At 42.8% G+C, this 14,810-nt stretch overlaps 1 protein-coding gene across 3 annotated transcripts in view; it reads right to left on the bottom strand.

The window, feature by feature from the left end:
* The window catches only part of SNED1 (sushi, nidogen and EGF like domains 1), a 274,182-nt gene that overhangs the window by 42,513 nt on the left and 216,859 nt on the right, over positions 1 to 14,810 (bottom strand). For all 3 annotated transcript variants that reach the window (XM_073581216.1, XM_073581215.1, XM_073581214.1), the window contains 3 exons: positions 9,451 to 9,567; positions 5,822 to 5,938; positions 35 to 211 (listed from right to left, as the gene is read on the bottom strand). In XM_073581216.1, the coding sequence (XP_073437317.1) occupies positions 35 to 211; positions 5,822 to 5,938; positions 9,451 to 9,567 (411 nt within the window). The remainder of the gene's footprint in view (positions 1 to 34; positions 212 to 5,821; positions 5,939 to 9,450; positions 9,568 to 14,810) is intronic.

Raw genomic sequence — 14,810 nt, forward strand, 5'->3', positions numbered from 1 at the left:
TCTCCATCCAATGGCAATAGAGGAAAACACGTACCCTCGCACTGTGGTGCTTCTGTCCACATGCCCTCCTCGTTGCATAAGCGGGTACTGTTCGGGCTACTCATTACGTACCCCTCGTTACAATGGTATTCTGCTTTCCCACCAGGCCACGTAGAGGTTACAATTACTTTTGCATATTTTACATGTTCTGGAGGTCCACAGTCCAATTCAGCTATAAAATGGTTAATGCAATGGAAGAGGGTCAGCTCCGCAAAAAAATATTATTCTTCTTAAAATCCACACAACACTACTAAAACAAACTAAGTGTGCCTTTCAATGATATTACAATGTAATATGCAGTACTGTGCAAAAGTTTTAGGCAGGTGTGGAAAAAAATGCTGTTAATAATGAATGTTTTCAAAACTAGAAGTGCGAATAGTTTATTTTTATCAACCAGCAAAGTGAATGAACTAAATAGAAATCTAAATCAATTTGGTGTGACCACCCTTTCCCTTCAAAACCAAATCAATTTTTCTAGTTACAATTAATTACACACAGTTTTTGATGGAACTCGGCAAGGAGGTTGTTCCAAACATCTTGGAGAACTAACGACAGATGTTCTGTGAATGTAGGCTTGCGAAAACCTGTTTCTTCATATTATTTCAGACAGACTTGCCGAAGTGCCAATCACAAAGCTTTTAGGACTGCTTTACGCTGAAGATAGATCTTAATAGTATAGACTGTATGTTTGGGATCATTGTCCTGCTGCAGAATAAATTTGTAGCTAATCGGATGCCTTCCTGATGGTATTGCATTGATAGGTAAGGTTATCTCTATTTCCCAGCATTGAGGAAACAAAGAAATAGGCAACAATGAGGACCAGCAGATAAAAGACACATTATTGATTACTTCCCTTAAAAAAGGGAAGGCGTCCAGCAGTGCTACAAGCTCAGAACTGGAAGCAACCAGTGTGACACATTGCGCCCCATGACGAAGCTAGGGTGAAACGCGCGTTGTGGCGCCAAGACCACATGTCACTAGAGTCTTTCCTACTATAACATGTAAGTACTTCACTATTGTTGTTTATTCTTATCTCCTCACTAGGGTATGCACAAAGTCATTAGTTTTGTATTCCATATACAATTGTATAGGCACCGGAAAGCATATTCTGCTACCAAGCAATATATACTGTATATTCTTTAGCGTACGTCTACACATGTGGTCCTCCATTGTGATACTCTGCTTTTTACCTTTAGTATTTTTAAATTCATCATTTCAATAAGAGCTATCTTTTACGAGAATTCAGGGCACCAATTATTTGTTGGTAATTATGTATTGACTGACAGTCTGCTCTCCTGATCTACATGTCTCACACTAGTAATGGCCCCCTTTCTTTTTCAGTAATCCCTGGAGGCAGATTCTCAGGAAGTGCTATGTCTGGCCCATAGATCTTACCAGCTCATTTGCATCATAAGAAGAATGTGGATTTCTCTGGAATAAGACATTGGATCGCAAATATCAAACTATCATCTTAAGGGGGCTTTACACATAGCGATATCGTTAAAGCGTCACCGATTTTGTGACGCAGCAGCGATATCGCTACATGTGACACTCACCTCCGACCGGCTCCCCCGCTGGTTATCGCTGATCGCGCGAGATCGTCCACGTCCATTTCTCGTCGTCGGCTTCCTGCTGGCGCCGACAAGCGACCTATGGACGCGGGCGGAAGACGGCGGTCATCGCTTCGTCAGAAAGGTAAGTACGACCGCCAAGCATCGCTACATCACTGGTGAGATCTGCCTGTTTGGCAGCTCACTAGCGACCATTTAGCGATGCACCAGCGATCCTGACCGGGTCATATCGTGGTCGGGATCGCTGGTGCATCGCTAAATGTAAAGGGGCCTTTATTCAGCTTCCTATGACCTACATGCCCATATAGATGGCATAGGTGGATTCATGGTACTGACAGATTTAATTTAAGAATTGCAGCCAAAAAGCCATACCTTTTACATTTAAACAAGGCAAAGCGACTTAACTAATTCTGCAGTGGGACAATGACCATAAACAAACACTTAATGTTAATAAAAACTATCTCTAGCATAACAAAGAGTCCTGGAAGTGATAAGTGCTCTCAGAGCCCTGATTTCAACATCATCAGTCCATCTGGGATTACATAAAGCGAGAGAAGAAATTGCACAAGCCGACATCGACAAAAGATCTGAGGTTAATTCTCCAAGATGTCTGGAACAAAATCCCTGCTGAGTTCTTTCAAAAACTGTGTGCAAGTGAAAAGTGTACCTACAGGAATTGATGCTCTTTCGAAGGCAAAGGGCGGTCACATTTCTCTTTTGTTCAATCACTTAGCATTTTAAAATATTAACACTTGCATTTTTTAAAGTATTAATACTTTGCTTCCTTATTCCTACACCTGCCTAAAACTTTTGCACAGTACTCTAAATCTCTCTCTCTTTTTACAAAAACAATGAAGAAGAATTACTGTCAGTGCCATGAAAGCCTTACAAGATTCCACCAACAACCTAAAATCAATTGTAACAGACTAATCTTCCTACATGGCGACGTATCGGTACAATACATCAAAGCCTTTCTCAAGACTACAGCCAAAATGTTGATATGAGAGCTGAATAAAGTCTATGACACTTGATTTCTGATTCCTGGAGAAACAATCTGATATATTGACTCAAAACATCTCTATATTGACTGTATAAGGTTCAATACACTTGATTTTTGGATTTAGACTGCTGCCGATTTTGGAGAAGTATCTATCTATTGCATATATAATCATGGCCGAAAGTGTTGGCACACTTAATATTGTTCAAAAAAATGAAGTGTTTCTCCCAGAAAATTATTGCAATTGCACATTTTGTTTTACATACGTTTACATACGTTTATTTCTTTTGTGTGTATTGGAAAAACACATAAAAAATGAGAAAAAAAAGGCAAATTGGACATCATTTCACACAAAATCACAAAAATGGGCAGGACAAAATTGTTGGCACCTTTCCAAAATTGTGGGTAAACAACTTTGTTTCAAGCATATGATGCTCATTCAAACTCACCTGTGGCAAGTAACAGGTGTTGGCAATATGAAATACCAATATGATACCAGATAAAGAGGAGAGAAGTTGACTCAATCTTTGCATTGCGTGTCTGTGTGTTCCACACTAAGCATGCAGAACAGAAAGAGGAGAATGGAACTGTCTGAGGACTTGAGAACCACTGTTTAAAAATATCAACAATCTCAAGGTTACAAGTCCATCTCCAGAGATCTTGATGTTCCTTTGTCCACGGTGCGCAATATAATCAAGAAATTTACAACCCATGGCACTGTAGCTATTCTTCCTGGATGTGGATGGCAGAGAAAAATTGATGAAAGACTGCAACACAGGATAGTTGGGATGGTGGTAAGCTGCCCCAATCAAGTTCCAAAGACATTCAAGCTGTCTTGCAGGCTCAGATTGCATTAGTGTCAGCTATCCATCGACATTTGAATGAAATGAAATGCTATGCCAGGAGATCCAGGTGGACCCCACTGTTGACACACAGACATAAAAAACTAGACTGCATCTTGCCAAAATGTACGTGAGAAAGCCAAAATCCTTCTGTGAAAGCGTCTTGAGGGCAGATGAGACAAAGCCAAGAGAGCTTAGTGGTAAAGCACATCATTCTACTGTTTACAGAAAATGGAATGAGGCCTACAAAGAAAAGAACACATCACATACAGTCATATATGGTGGAGGTCCAAAGATGTTTTGGGGTTGTTTTGCTGCCTCTGGCACTGGGTGCCTTGACTGTGTGCAAGGCATCATAAATCAGAAGATTACCAAAGGATTTTGGTTGCAATGTAGTGCCCAGTGTCAGAAAGCTGGATTTGCATCTGAGGTCATGGATCCTCCAGCAGGACAATGACCCCAAACATACTTCAAGAATCACCCAGAAATGGATGTAAACAACATGCTGGAGAGTTCAGAAGTAGCAGCAATGAATCTGGATCTAAATCCCATTGAACACCTGTGGAGAGATCATAAAATTGCTGTTGAGAGAAGGTACCCTTCAAATATGAGAGACCTGGAGCAGTTTGCAAAAGAAGAATGGTCCAAAACTCCAGTTGAGAGGTGTAAGAAGCTTGTTGATGGTTATAGGAAGTGGTTGATTGCAGTCATTTATTCCAAAGGGTGTGCAACCAAATATTAAGATGTGGGTGCCAACAATTTTGTTTGGCCCATTTTTGAGGTTTTGTGTGAAATTATGTCCAATTTGCCGTTTTTCTCAGTTTTTTTTATATTGTTCCAATATATACAAAGGAAATAAACAAGTGTATAGCAGAACATGTGGAATTGCAATAATTTTCTGGGAGAAATACTAAATTTTTTGGAACAAATTCAAATGGTGCCAACTCTTTCGACCATGACTGTACATAGCAGACATGACAACTAGTATAGAAATCAGTGGGAAAGCTGCTTCACAGTGTTTGTTTCAGAGTGCGTACAGCTGTACCTCAACTTTCTAACTGCACAAAACACAAAAGATAAGAGAATACAAGGAAGCAAGTTTAACAAATGTGAAAAAGCAATCAGAATACATCGTAAACAAGCCTGGGAATATAGATGAGGTTAGAATTGCACTGATACACTGCTGCAAAAAACCTGCCACATTAGGCTTGTTTGTAGCTATAGACAGATCAGTCTTGACAACAAGCAGTGAACAGCAAGTTGCTCAGAAGTAAAATACCTAATGGCCATAACTTTAAAAGGAACCTGTCATGTGAAAAAACGCTATCAACTTGCATGTATGAGATTAATCTGCAGGTTAATAGAATTCTGAAGCTGTGTGGAAGACTCTTTGAAAGCCTTGCTTCCAGGAGGAATTGAACTTTAATCTTCCTGGCAGCCTCAGGCTTTCTGTCAATGCCCTATTTTTGTGCTTACACCACTGTGTGTAAGCACTTCCATCATGGATTTTCTTGTAGTGGTACATGGTCAATTCTTTTCTTTTATCCAGCAGGAATCTGATGATCTTCGTTAAAGTTCTCTGAGTATCAAATGGGTTATTTCAAGACGGTAATGGTGCCATATTGCTAGGCTATGCCATCAATGTCCAATCATCAAGTATCTGTCCAGTCGGCCATCTACATGGCCTCTTAAAGGAAATCTGTCACCTCATTTTGGCGGACTATGTAAATGCCTTCTGTCCTGTCAGATGGGCGGTGTTTCGTCTCCTTTCCTCCACCCTTCCTTGGCCGCTGTCCGCAATAATTCCGGGAATTTCAGTAGTTGTCCTCCATAGTATGCGTGTGCGCAATGCAATCATGATTCGCGCACGTGCAGTATGCTTTGCCCAACTACGGGCAAAGCCGAAAAGCATTAGTGCGCATGCACCGGTGAACTATGTGCCGGAACACAGCAAAATAATTCCGGGACATAGTTCACCGGCGCAAGCAAACTAATGCTTTTTGGCTTTACCCGCAGTTGGGCAAAGCATACTGCGCGTGCACGAGTCAAGATTGCATTGCACATGCGCGTATTATGGAGGACAACTACTGAAATTCCCGGAATTATTGCGGACAGCGGCCAAGGAGGGGTTGAGGAAAGGAGACGAAACACTGCCCATCGGACCGGACACAAGGCATTTACATAGCCCACCAAAATGAGGTGACAGATTCCCTTTAAGAAATTCAAGAGAAGCATACACTGGGCGAACTGGCAAAGACACCCTGTATGAGCTACGATTTTAGAGATAAAATATTTTATACTCGGTTTGTGATGACCTAAACTAAAAATGTGAACAAATAAAGAGAAACAAAATGATCATAGCTGTCACTTACCTTTCTCACAGTGTCGTCCAGAGAAGTGCGGTAGACAATCACATTTGTATTTCCCGAGATAGTGAAAACATGTGCCTCCGTTGTGACATGGACCAGAGGAGCAAGGGCCTCTCATTCCTGGGTTGAAAGACATAGATCTCTGTTAGTTATATCTCTCTCATTTGTCTATCCAAATAAAAGATAGCAAAGTACGATGAGGCATAGAATCCACTGGAGCCTCTACAGACACCTCCAGAAGATCTGACCCCTCTCCGGGTCTATTTTAGTAATTACCTGTATTTACCATGATATACATTTAAAAATTATATTGTGGTACCATGTTAGCCAGGAAAGTCAATATAAATACTTTTATGCCCAAAGATGACAAAAGTATTCTGGGAGTGATACCTATACTGACCAACCAGAAAAAATATATTTGCAAGCTTTTAGAGTACAGAGGTTCCTTCTTCAGGCAAGTTTACAAATGAATTAATAAGACAAGAGCACAACATTAAAGAGATATTACAACAGGACATTTGATCATAAGGTGTAAGGGTGATGCTTCCTAAAGATGATAACCCAAGGAAATAAAATTAGGGTTTTTGAAATATAGATGCGGTGGGATTTTCCCTTAGTTATCTGGAGGCCATCTTGTGGAAAAGTGAGTTGTGTCCATGTAGTGAGTCATAAATCCAGGTGTTAGATTGAGTCCCACTGTCAAAGAATTAAACATCCTAATCAGCTTGAATTCCCAAATTCTTCTCTCTAGGTCATCCTTAAAATGACCTTTTAGTATTAAGACTTTTAAATCCATGATACATTTTTTCCAGGCCAGGTCCAGAGAAATGTTTTCTCACAGGTGTGTCCCATTCGTTCCGGATTGTGTGTCTGACTGCTTCACATGGCGCTGCCCATACTCTGTTGGTATAAATTGGACCCAAATTGCTTTATCATGTACATAAACCAATGTGGAGTACATGATACAATGTACAAGGTGCCCTGGAAGTATCTATATTGGGGAATCCATGCAAAAACTACAAACAAGGTTGAATCTACACAGACACACAATCAGGAATGAACTGGACACACCTGTGGGAAAACATTTCTCTGGACCTGGACACTGTATGACAGATATAAAAGTCTTAATACAGTTGTGGCCAAAAGTATTGACACCCCTGCAATTCTGTCAGATAATACTCAGTTTCTTCCTGAAAATGATTGCAAACACAAATTCTTTGGTATTATTATCTTCATTTAATTTGTCTTAAATGAAAAAACACAAAAAGAATTGTCGTAAAGCCAAATTGGATATAATTCCACACCAAACATAAAAAAGAGGGTGGACAAAAGTATTGGCACTGTTCGAAAAATCATGTGATGCTTCTCTAATTTGTGTAATTAACAGCACCTGTAACTTACCTGTGGCACCTAACAGGTGTTGGCAATAACTAAATCACACTTGCAGCCAGTTGACATGGATTAAAGTTGACTCAACCTCTATCCTGTGTCCTTGTGTGTACCACATTGAGCATGGAGAAAAGAAAGAAGACCAAAGAACTGTCTGAGGACTTGAGAAACCAAATTGTGAGGAAGCATGAGCAATCTCAAGGCTACAAGTCCATCTCCAAAGACCTGAATGTTCCTGTGTCTACCGTGCGCAGTGTCATCAAGAAGTTTAAAGCCCATGGCACTGTGGCTAACCTCCCTAGATGTGGACGGAAAAGAAAAATTGACAAGCGATTTCAACGCAAGATTGTGCGGATGTTGGATAAAGAACCTCGACTAACATCCAAACAAGTTCAAGCTGCCCTGCAGTCCGAGGGTACAACAGTGTCAACCCGTACTATCAGTCAGCGTCTAAATGAAAAGGGACTGTATGGTAGGAGACCCAGGAAGACCCCACTTCTTACCCCGAGACATAAAAAAGCCAGGCTGGAGTTTGCCAAAACTTACCTGAAAAAGCCTAAAATGTTTTGGAAGAATGTTCTCTGGTCAGATGAGACAAAAGTAGAGCTATTTGGGCAAAGGCATCAACATAGAGTTTACAGGAGAAAAACAGAGGCATTCAAAGAAAAAAAACACGGTCCCTACAGTCAAACATGGCGGAGGTTCCCTGATGTTTTGGTGTTGCTTTGCTGCCTCTGGCACTGGACTGCTTGACCGTGTGCATGGCATTATGAAGTCTGAAGACTACCAACAAATTTTGCAGCATAATGTAGGGCCCAGTGTGAGAAAGCTGGGACTCCCTCAGAGGTCATGGGTCTTCCAGCAGGACAATGACCCAAAACACACGTCAAAAAGCACTAGAAAATGGTTTGAGAGAAAGCACTGGAGACTTCTAAGGTGGCCAGCACTGAGTCCAGACCTGAATCCCATAGAACACCTGTGGAGAGATCTAAAAATGGCAGTTTGGAGAAGGCACCCTTCAAATATCAGGGACTTGGAGCAGTTTGCCAAAGAAGAATGGTCTAAAATTCCAGCAGAGCATTGTAAGAAACTCATTGATGATTACCGGAAGCGGTTGGTCGCAGTTATTTTGGCTAAAGGTTGTGCAACCAAGTATTAGCCTGAGGGTGCCAATACTTTTGTCTGGCCCATTTTTGGAGTTTTGTGTGAAATGATCAATGTTTTGCTTTTTGCTTCATTCTCTTTTGTGTTTTTTTCATTTAAGACAAATTAAATGAAGAAAATAATACCAAAGAATTTGTGTTTGCAATCATTTTCAGGAAGAAACTGAGTATTAAGCTGGAGTCACACATAGCGACTTACCAGCGATCCCGACAATGATATCAACGTGTCAGGATCGCTGGTAAGTCGCTATGTGATCGCTGGTGAGCTGTCAAACAGACAGTTTCACCAGCGATTAGCACAGCGACGCCGCGCGCGGCATCGCTGTGTTCGTTAGCACTGATGCCATATTCATGTCAAAAATAGAATTAAAATAAAAAATATAGTTATTCTCACCTTCCGACGTCCTGCGCAGCATTCCCGCCTCTCTCCACGGTCTGGTCCCAGTAATCCTTTGCGAGAATTACCGCGATGACGTCTGTTCTCGCGGGATCGCGAAGTCTCGCGGTCAAAAGTTGTGACTCAGCAGCAATCTCGCAAGCGAGATTGCTATGTGTGACGGGGCCCTTATCTGACAGAATTGCAGGGGTGTCAATACTTTTGGCCACAACTGTATTTACCAAAAGGTCATTTTAAGGATGACAAAAACAGAAGAACTTGAGAATTCAAGCTGATTAGGATGTTCAATTCTTTGACAATAGGATTCAATTTAACACCTGGATTTATGACTCACACTACATGGACACAATTTACACCTCCACCAGCCGGCCTCCAGTTAACGAAGGGAACATTCCCACCGCCTCTCCATTTCAAAAACTCTAATTTGATTTAGTTGGCTTATATTTAGGAAGCATCACCCCATAATTGCTCGGGGCACACCTACATAACTAAAAGCCGGCGACTCCTGGGAGAAATAAAATTAATTTTCTCCTGGATGCTGCACTAGTAGTGTGGCCAGACACCTTCACAACGCTATTAATCTGCAGATTAACCTTATACAGTATCTGCAGGTTAATAGCATTATCGAACCTGACAAACAAGAAAAAACATCAACCCATTAAAAATAAAAAATATAATCTCACCTGTCTCACAGTGTTTTCCAGTGAAAGGATATGGGCACAGGCAGTAATAATCATCATGCGACTCCTTACATGTTCCTCCATTTCGACAAGGTAGTAAACTGCACAGAGCCGGCTTTACTGAGAGAGACAGAAGTAGGTAGAGAGGGAAGAAAATATTAAATAACCAGTGAGCAAACTTCCTTATACACATGTGTTGTCACTGAATATTATAGTCACTAGTGGATCTTCTAAATTGTAAACCATTGCGGCCGTAACTTCCTCTGTACAAGTCACTCACTTACTTCTTGTACTGGATATTTGGGCTTACGCTATGTACCTATGCAATGTATTATTATGTAATATCACTTATGTTCCAATTGCAATCTAACTTATTCAACTCAAACTGCAAATTAGTTTTACTAGAAAAATGTACAAACATTCTTCTATTTGCAATACACCAATGAAACAGGACCAAAAAAAATATATAGCTTAACAACTAATATAAAAAGTGGTTTCTTCAAATTTGGGGCAAGTTGATTATTTATATATATATATATATATATATATATATATATATATATATATATATATATATATATATTTATTTATTTATTGAGATTTACCATAAAAATATAAACAAACAAGAAAAGTAACAAACTTTATAGTACATCTCATTACCATGAGTAGGAGTAGGCAAAATAAAACAATTTTGTTTCATAAAACCAACATATTTTTACCATGAGATGGATCGCAATACTAATATTGTATTGTGATGACTTGGCAATGTTCTACATTCATTGAGAAGAGATAATGTACTAATGCATCTGTACTGGATTCATTTTGAATGCAATATATTAATCCTATATTTCATAATTTCAAGACTTACAATACCTCATCTCCTTCATGTGGGTTCTCAACACATAATATTAATATGTACATTTTACATTACAGTAATATGAGACATAATTCTATATGTAAAAAGACAAATAATCTATATAAAAGAAATCACAAATAAAAGCTTAGAAAAAAAATATGAAAATGAGGAAGGTGGGGGGTGGGTAGCCAGCAGCTCATTATTGATTGTACAGGTATTAGGCTGCATTCACACTCCCGTGTGTTACCATCCAATAGAACATTTTTTTTTCTCAAGGGTTATCCTAGCTGAATCAGTTTTTTTCTCATCCGCTTTTTTTTTCTCACTGAAGCCAAAGTAGTGTGAGGCAGTGACTGGTGTAACATGTGAGGGTCACTGTATGTTCCCCCCAGGATGCGCACGGAGGCATACTGAGGCCATGAGAGGGCATTGCAGTCACAGGCGTAGCTGTGGTTGCAATGCAGACTAAAGTGAGTATAGGTCTTGGACATGCTGGTTGTCCAAGGCAGATTTAGGGGAACCTGCTCTGGGCTTTTGTGTTTGAAACAGACTACAGATGGTAGTGGTGCAGTTTGCTTCATTCCTGGCCGGGTTGACCATGTGGCTGAAGGCCACAGGTTGCTAGTTAAAAGCCCTGCAGTATAGGGTTTGGGTGTGTCAGGTTCAGGGTCAATTTCAGTCTGGTGTTTGCGAAAGTGCAGAGCAGTTAGCTCTGCATAGCTTCACCTGTGAGGCAACACATGCAAGCGGAGACAAACAGACAAGGCAGCTGGAAAGCCTGGCACCCACAGCATACAAAGCGGTACAGTCGCCCACAGCAACAAGTCTCAGGAGGCGGCCTGGCAGGTTTATTGGCTGTAATCCATAGGATATGGTTCCCCTCTGCGATCTGAAGGACATCGTGTGCTGTGCATTATTTGTGAGTTAAACATTAAAGAGAATTTTGCTTTGAACTTTGTGGGGTCACTGCCTCATCACTGCATACGGTGTTACCGCCGCACTACAGTAGGAAATCTGAATTCTTTTTTTTTGCGGATTCTTGAAAATGATCAGTTAAAAATGGATCAAACTAAAATGGATCTATGAAGTACAAAGTCTGTCTTCTGTGTTTCATCCATCTTATATGGATCCCCAAAAAACTTAAAATCCAGAGTCTCATTCTCAAAACGGATGAGACTATAACGTGTTTTGAGTCTCATAGTCCAGAGACATGGACTCATTTTTAAAACATGAATGTGTGTTTAGACCGATGAAACTCTATGGGTCCATGTGCTATCTGAGAAATAACAAACAGGACTCGTACGTGTATCGTGGATCTGTGAATGCAGCCTTAGTTGCCAGATGGATTTGTGCAGCCATAGGATCAGATAAAGACATAGGTGGGCCCACGAGTACTATGTGAAAACAATGGCTTTTCTTTTCAGTTGTATTCATCTTGGAAGAATAAGGGTTGCGTTTTGTTCTTTGATTCCGTTGAGGCTTACATACCAACCCCCCCCCCCTCGCAAAACTGGATTCTTGCATATGTGCCAACAAGGCCATAGACTATAATGGTGCAGACAGCTTGAACGTGTGTTTTGATGTGCCTGTGTGTTTTGATGTGCCTTATTTTCGGGCATATAGGCCTACTGGAGACACTCATATGCAGTCGACTACTTCTGAGTGCCTGCCTCCGTGAGGCATTTACGCCTGAAAATGATGCACATCAGAGCGCACGTTCACTCTGTCTGCACCATTATAGTCTATGGCCTCGTCGGCACATACACCCGAATCCAGTTTTATGAAGGGGGGGAGGGTTCGGTCGTAAGCCCCAACAGGACCAACGAATGTGAAACAAGAACAAAATGTGAAAACACCCTGTCAGGAACACCGCACTGTACTTGCTCACTGAGCCAGTGCGCGTGTCCTGAGTGTCAGCGCCGGCGTGCAGCCTCCACTGAGCAGTGACTCACCCGCAATGTAGGGGTACCGAGGTCAGGTACAGCCAGAAAGTACCGATGCACAGGACCTGTGGATGCTGAAGTTTAGGAAGCCAGCATAGGACCTATGGTCATGTGAATGGTCATGTGACTGCAAGGGGGCGGGGCTTAGCGTCCTGCACACAGAGAAGGAAGAGAACTCAGAGTCCAAGCAAAGCAGAGGTTATGCACAGTACAGACCAGCGAGGTACAGGAGAGATAAACAGATGGGAGGTCAGACAAAGCCAAAGGTCATACACAGGATCACAGTACAGTACCAGGGAGGAGACAGAGCGGATAATCAGGGCCAAGCAGAGATCAAAACCAAACAGACATATAAGGTACCAGGCAGAATCCAAAGCGATATCCAGGGAACAGACCGAGTCATACACAGAGAATCAAGTAACCAGAACACAGCACAGACACACTCAGGGGTCACCACACAATGCCAAGGGCAAGAGTATAACTGACAGGGATGGGAGCGTCCTGAGGCTATAAGAAGCCTCCCCCAGAACCAGGGAGAGGCCACAATCATAGCCCCAGGTGTGCAGGTAAGCCTGCACCGGGATCACAACCTTTAACCCCAGAAATGCCAGTCATCAGCACTGGTTCCAAACATTAACCCCACGTGTGCGAGTCAAACCCGCACTGAGATCATGACAGTACCCCCCTCTCAACGGGGGGCCTCTGGACCCCCAGGCTTGCCCGGGTACTTAGCATGGAAAGCCCGCACCAGGCGATCAGCATGCATCAACCGGGCTGGTACCCAGGACCTGTCCTCCGGTACATACCCCTTCCAATGAACCAGGTACTGTACCGACCGCCGTACCAACCTGGAATCTACGATATGACCAACCTCGTACTCCACCTGCCCCTCGACCAAAACCGGAGGAGCAGCAGACTCGGAGTCTCCCCGTACTGCTTCAAAAGGTTTCAGTAGAGATTTGTGGAAGACGTTAGGGATCTTGAAAGAGGGTGGAAGGCACAGCCTATACGCCACTGGATTGATTTTTTCCACAATCTTGTACGGGCCAATGAATTTGGGTCCCAACTTGGCTGACGGAATCTTTAACTTAATGTTTCGCGTGGAGAGCCAAACTCTCTCTCCCACCCGAAACATGGGACCAGGTGTTCGTTTCCTGTCCGCGAAAAACTTATACCTGCCTTGAGACCTAGATATACGCCGCTGGACTTCTGCCCATGTATCTTTTAACCGCTGAACAGAATCCTCAGCCCCGGGACACCCCGAATCCAGACGAGAAAACTCACCAAAATGAGGACTGAACCCATAGTTAATCAAGAAAGGGGACCTACCAGTGGATTGACTCACCCGACTATTGAAGGCAAATTCAGCCAACGGCAGTGCATCGCACCAGTCATTCTGTCTAGCAGAGGTTAGACACCTGAGGATCTGTTCCAGGGACTGGTTAGTGCGCTCCGTCTGCCCATTGCTCTCAGGATGGTATGCAGACGAAAAGGACAGAGACATACCTAATTTTTTGCAGAAAGCACGCCAAAACTTAGCCACAAACTGCACACCACGATCAGACACCACATTCAGGGGTACCCCATGCAACCGGATCACATGCTGCACAAACAACCTGGACAACGTCTCAGCTGACGGTAGTGCGGACAGGGGTACGAAATGAGCCTGCTTAGAAAACCTGTCCACCACTACCCATACCACTGTATTACCCTTAGATGGAGGGAGATTGGTAACAAAATCCATGGATAAATGAGTCCATGGCCTTTCGGGCACTGCCAAGGGTATCAGCTCCCCTGCCGGCCGGCTATGAGAGCTTTTAGAACGAGCGCAGACCCCACAACCAGCAATGAATTTTTTTATGTCCGAACCAAGGGTAGGCCACCAAAAGATCCTAGCCACCGCCAGACGTGTGGCTGAAATACCAGGGTGAGCACTCAGCTTGGATTCATGGAACTCCTGCAAGAGTTTCAGGCGAAGTCGCTCTGGGACAAACAACTTCCCCTCCGGCTTGGCCGCCGAGGCCTGCGACTGGGCTCCCAGAATCTCCCGTTCCAATTCAGATGAGACCTCTGCTATCACAACCCCAGGGTGAAGAATGGAGGACGGTGGCTCAGGGGGCGACACCGGCTGAAAACTGCGTGATAAGGCGTCAGCCTTGACATTCTTAGACCCTGGACGAAATGTAATCGTAAACTGAAAACGGGAAAAAAAAAGTGACCAACGGGCCTGTCTGGGCGTTAGTCTTTTAGCAGACTCAATGTACGACAGATTTTTGTGATCCGTGATCACCGTAACCGGGTGACTGGCCCCCTCCAAAAAGTGCCTCCATTCTTCAAACGCTAATTTGACCGCAAGAAGCTCTCTATTGCCTACGTCGTAATTTCTTTCCGCAGCAGAGAACTTCTTGGAAAAGAAAGCACATGGCCTGAGGTTGGTTAGAGTGGCAGGCCCTTGGGACAACACCGCCCCCACCCCCACCTCAGAGGCGTCCACTTCCACGACGAATGGTTTGGACGGATCTGGCTGCACTAACACAGGAGCAGACATAAAACATTTTTTCAGC

This window comes from Dendrobates tinctorius, unplaced genomic scaffold (assembly GCF_039654945.1).
Source record: "Dendrobates tinctorius isolate UK_male_01 unplaced genomic scaffold, ASM3965494v1 ptg000069l, whole genome shotgun sequence".
Classification (NCBI taxonomy): Eukaryota; Metazoa; Chordata; class Amphibia; order Anura; family Dendrobatidae; genus Dendrobates; species Dendrobates tinctorius.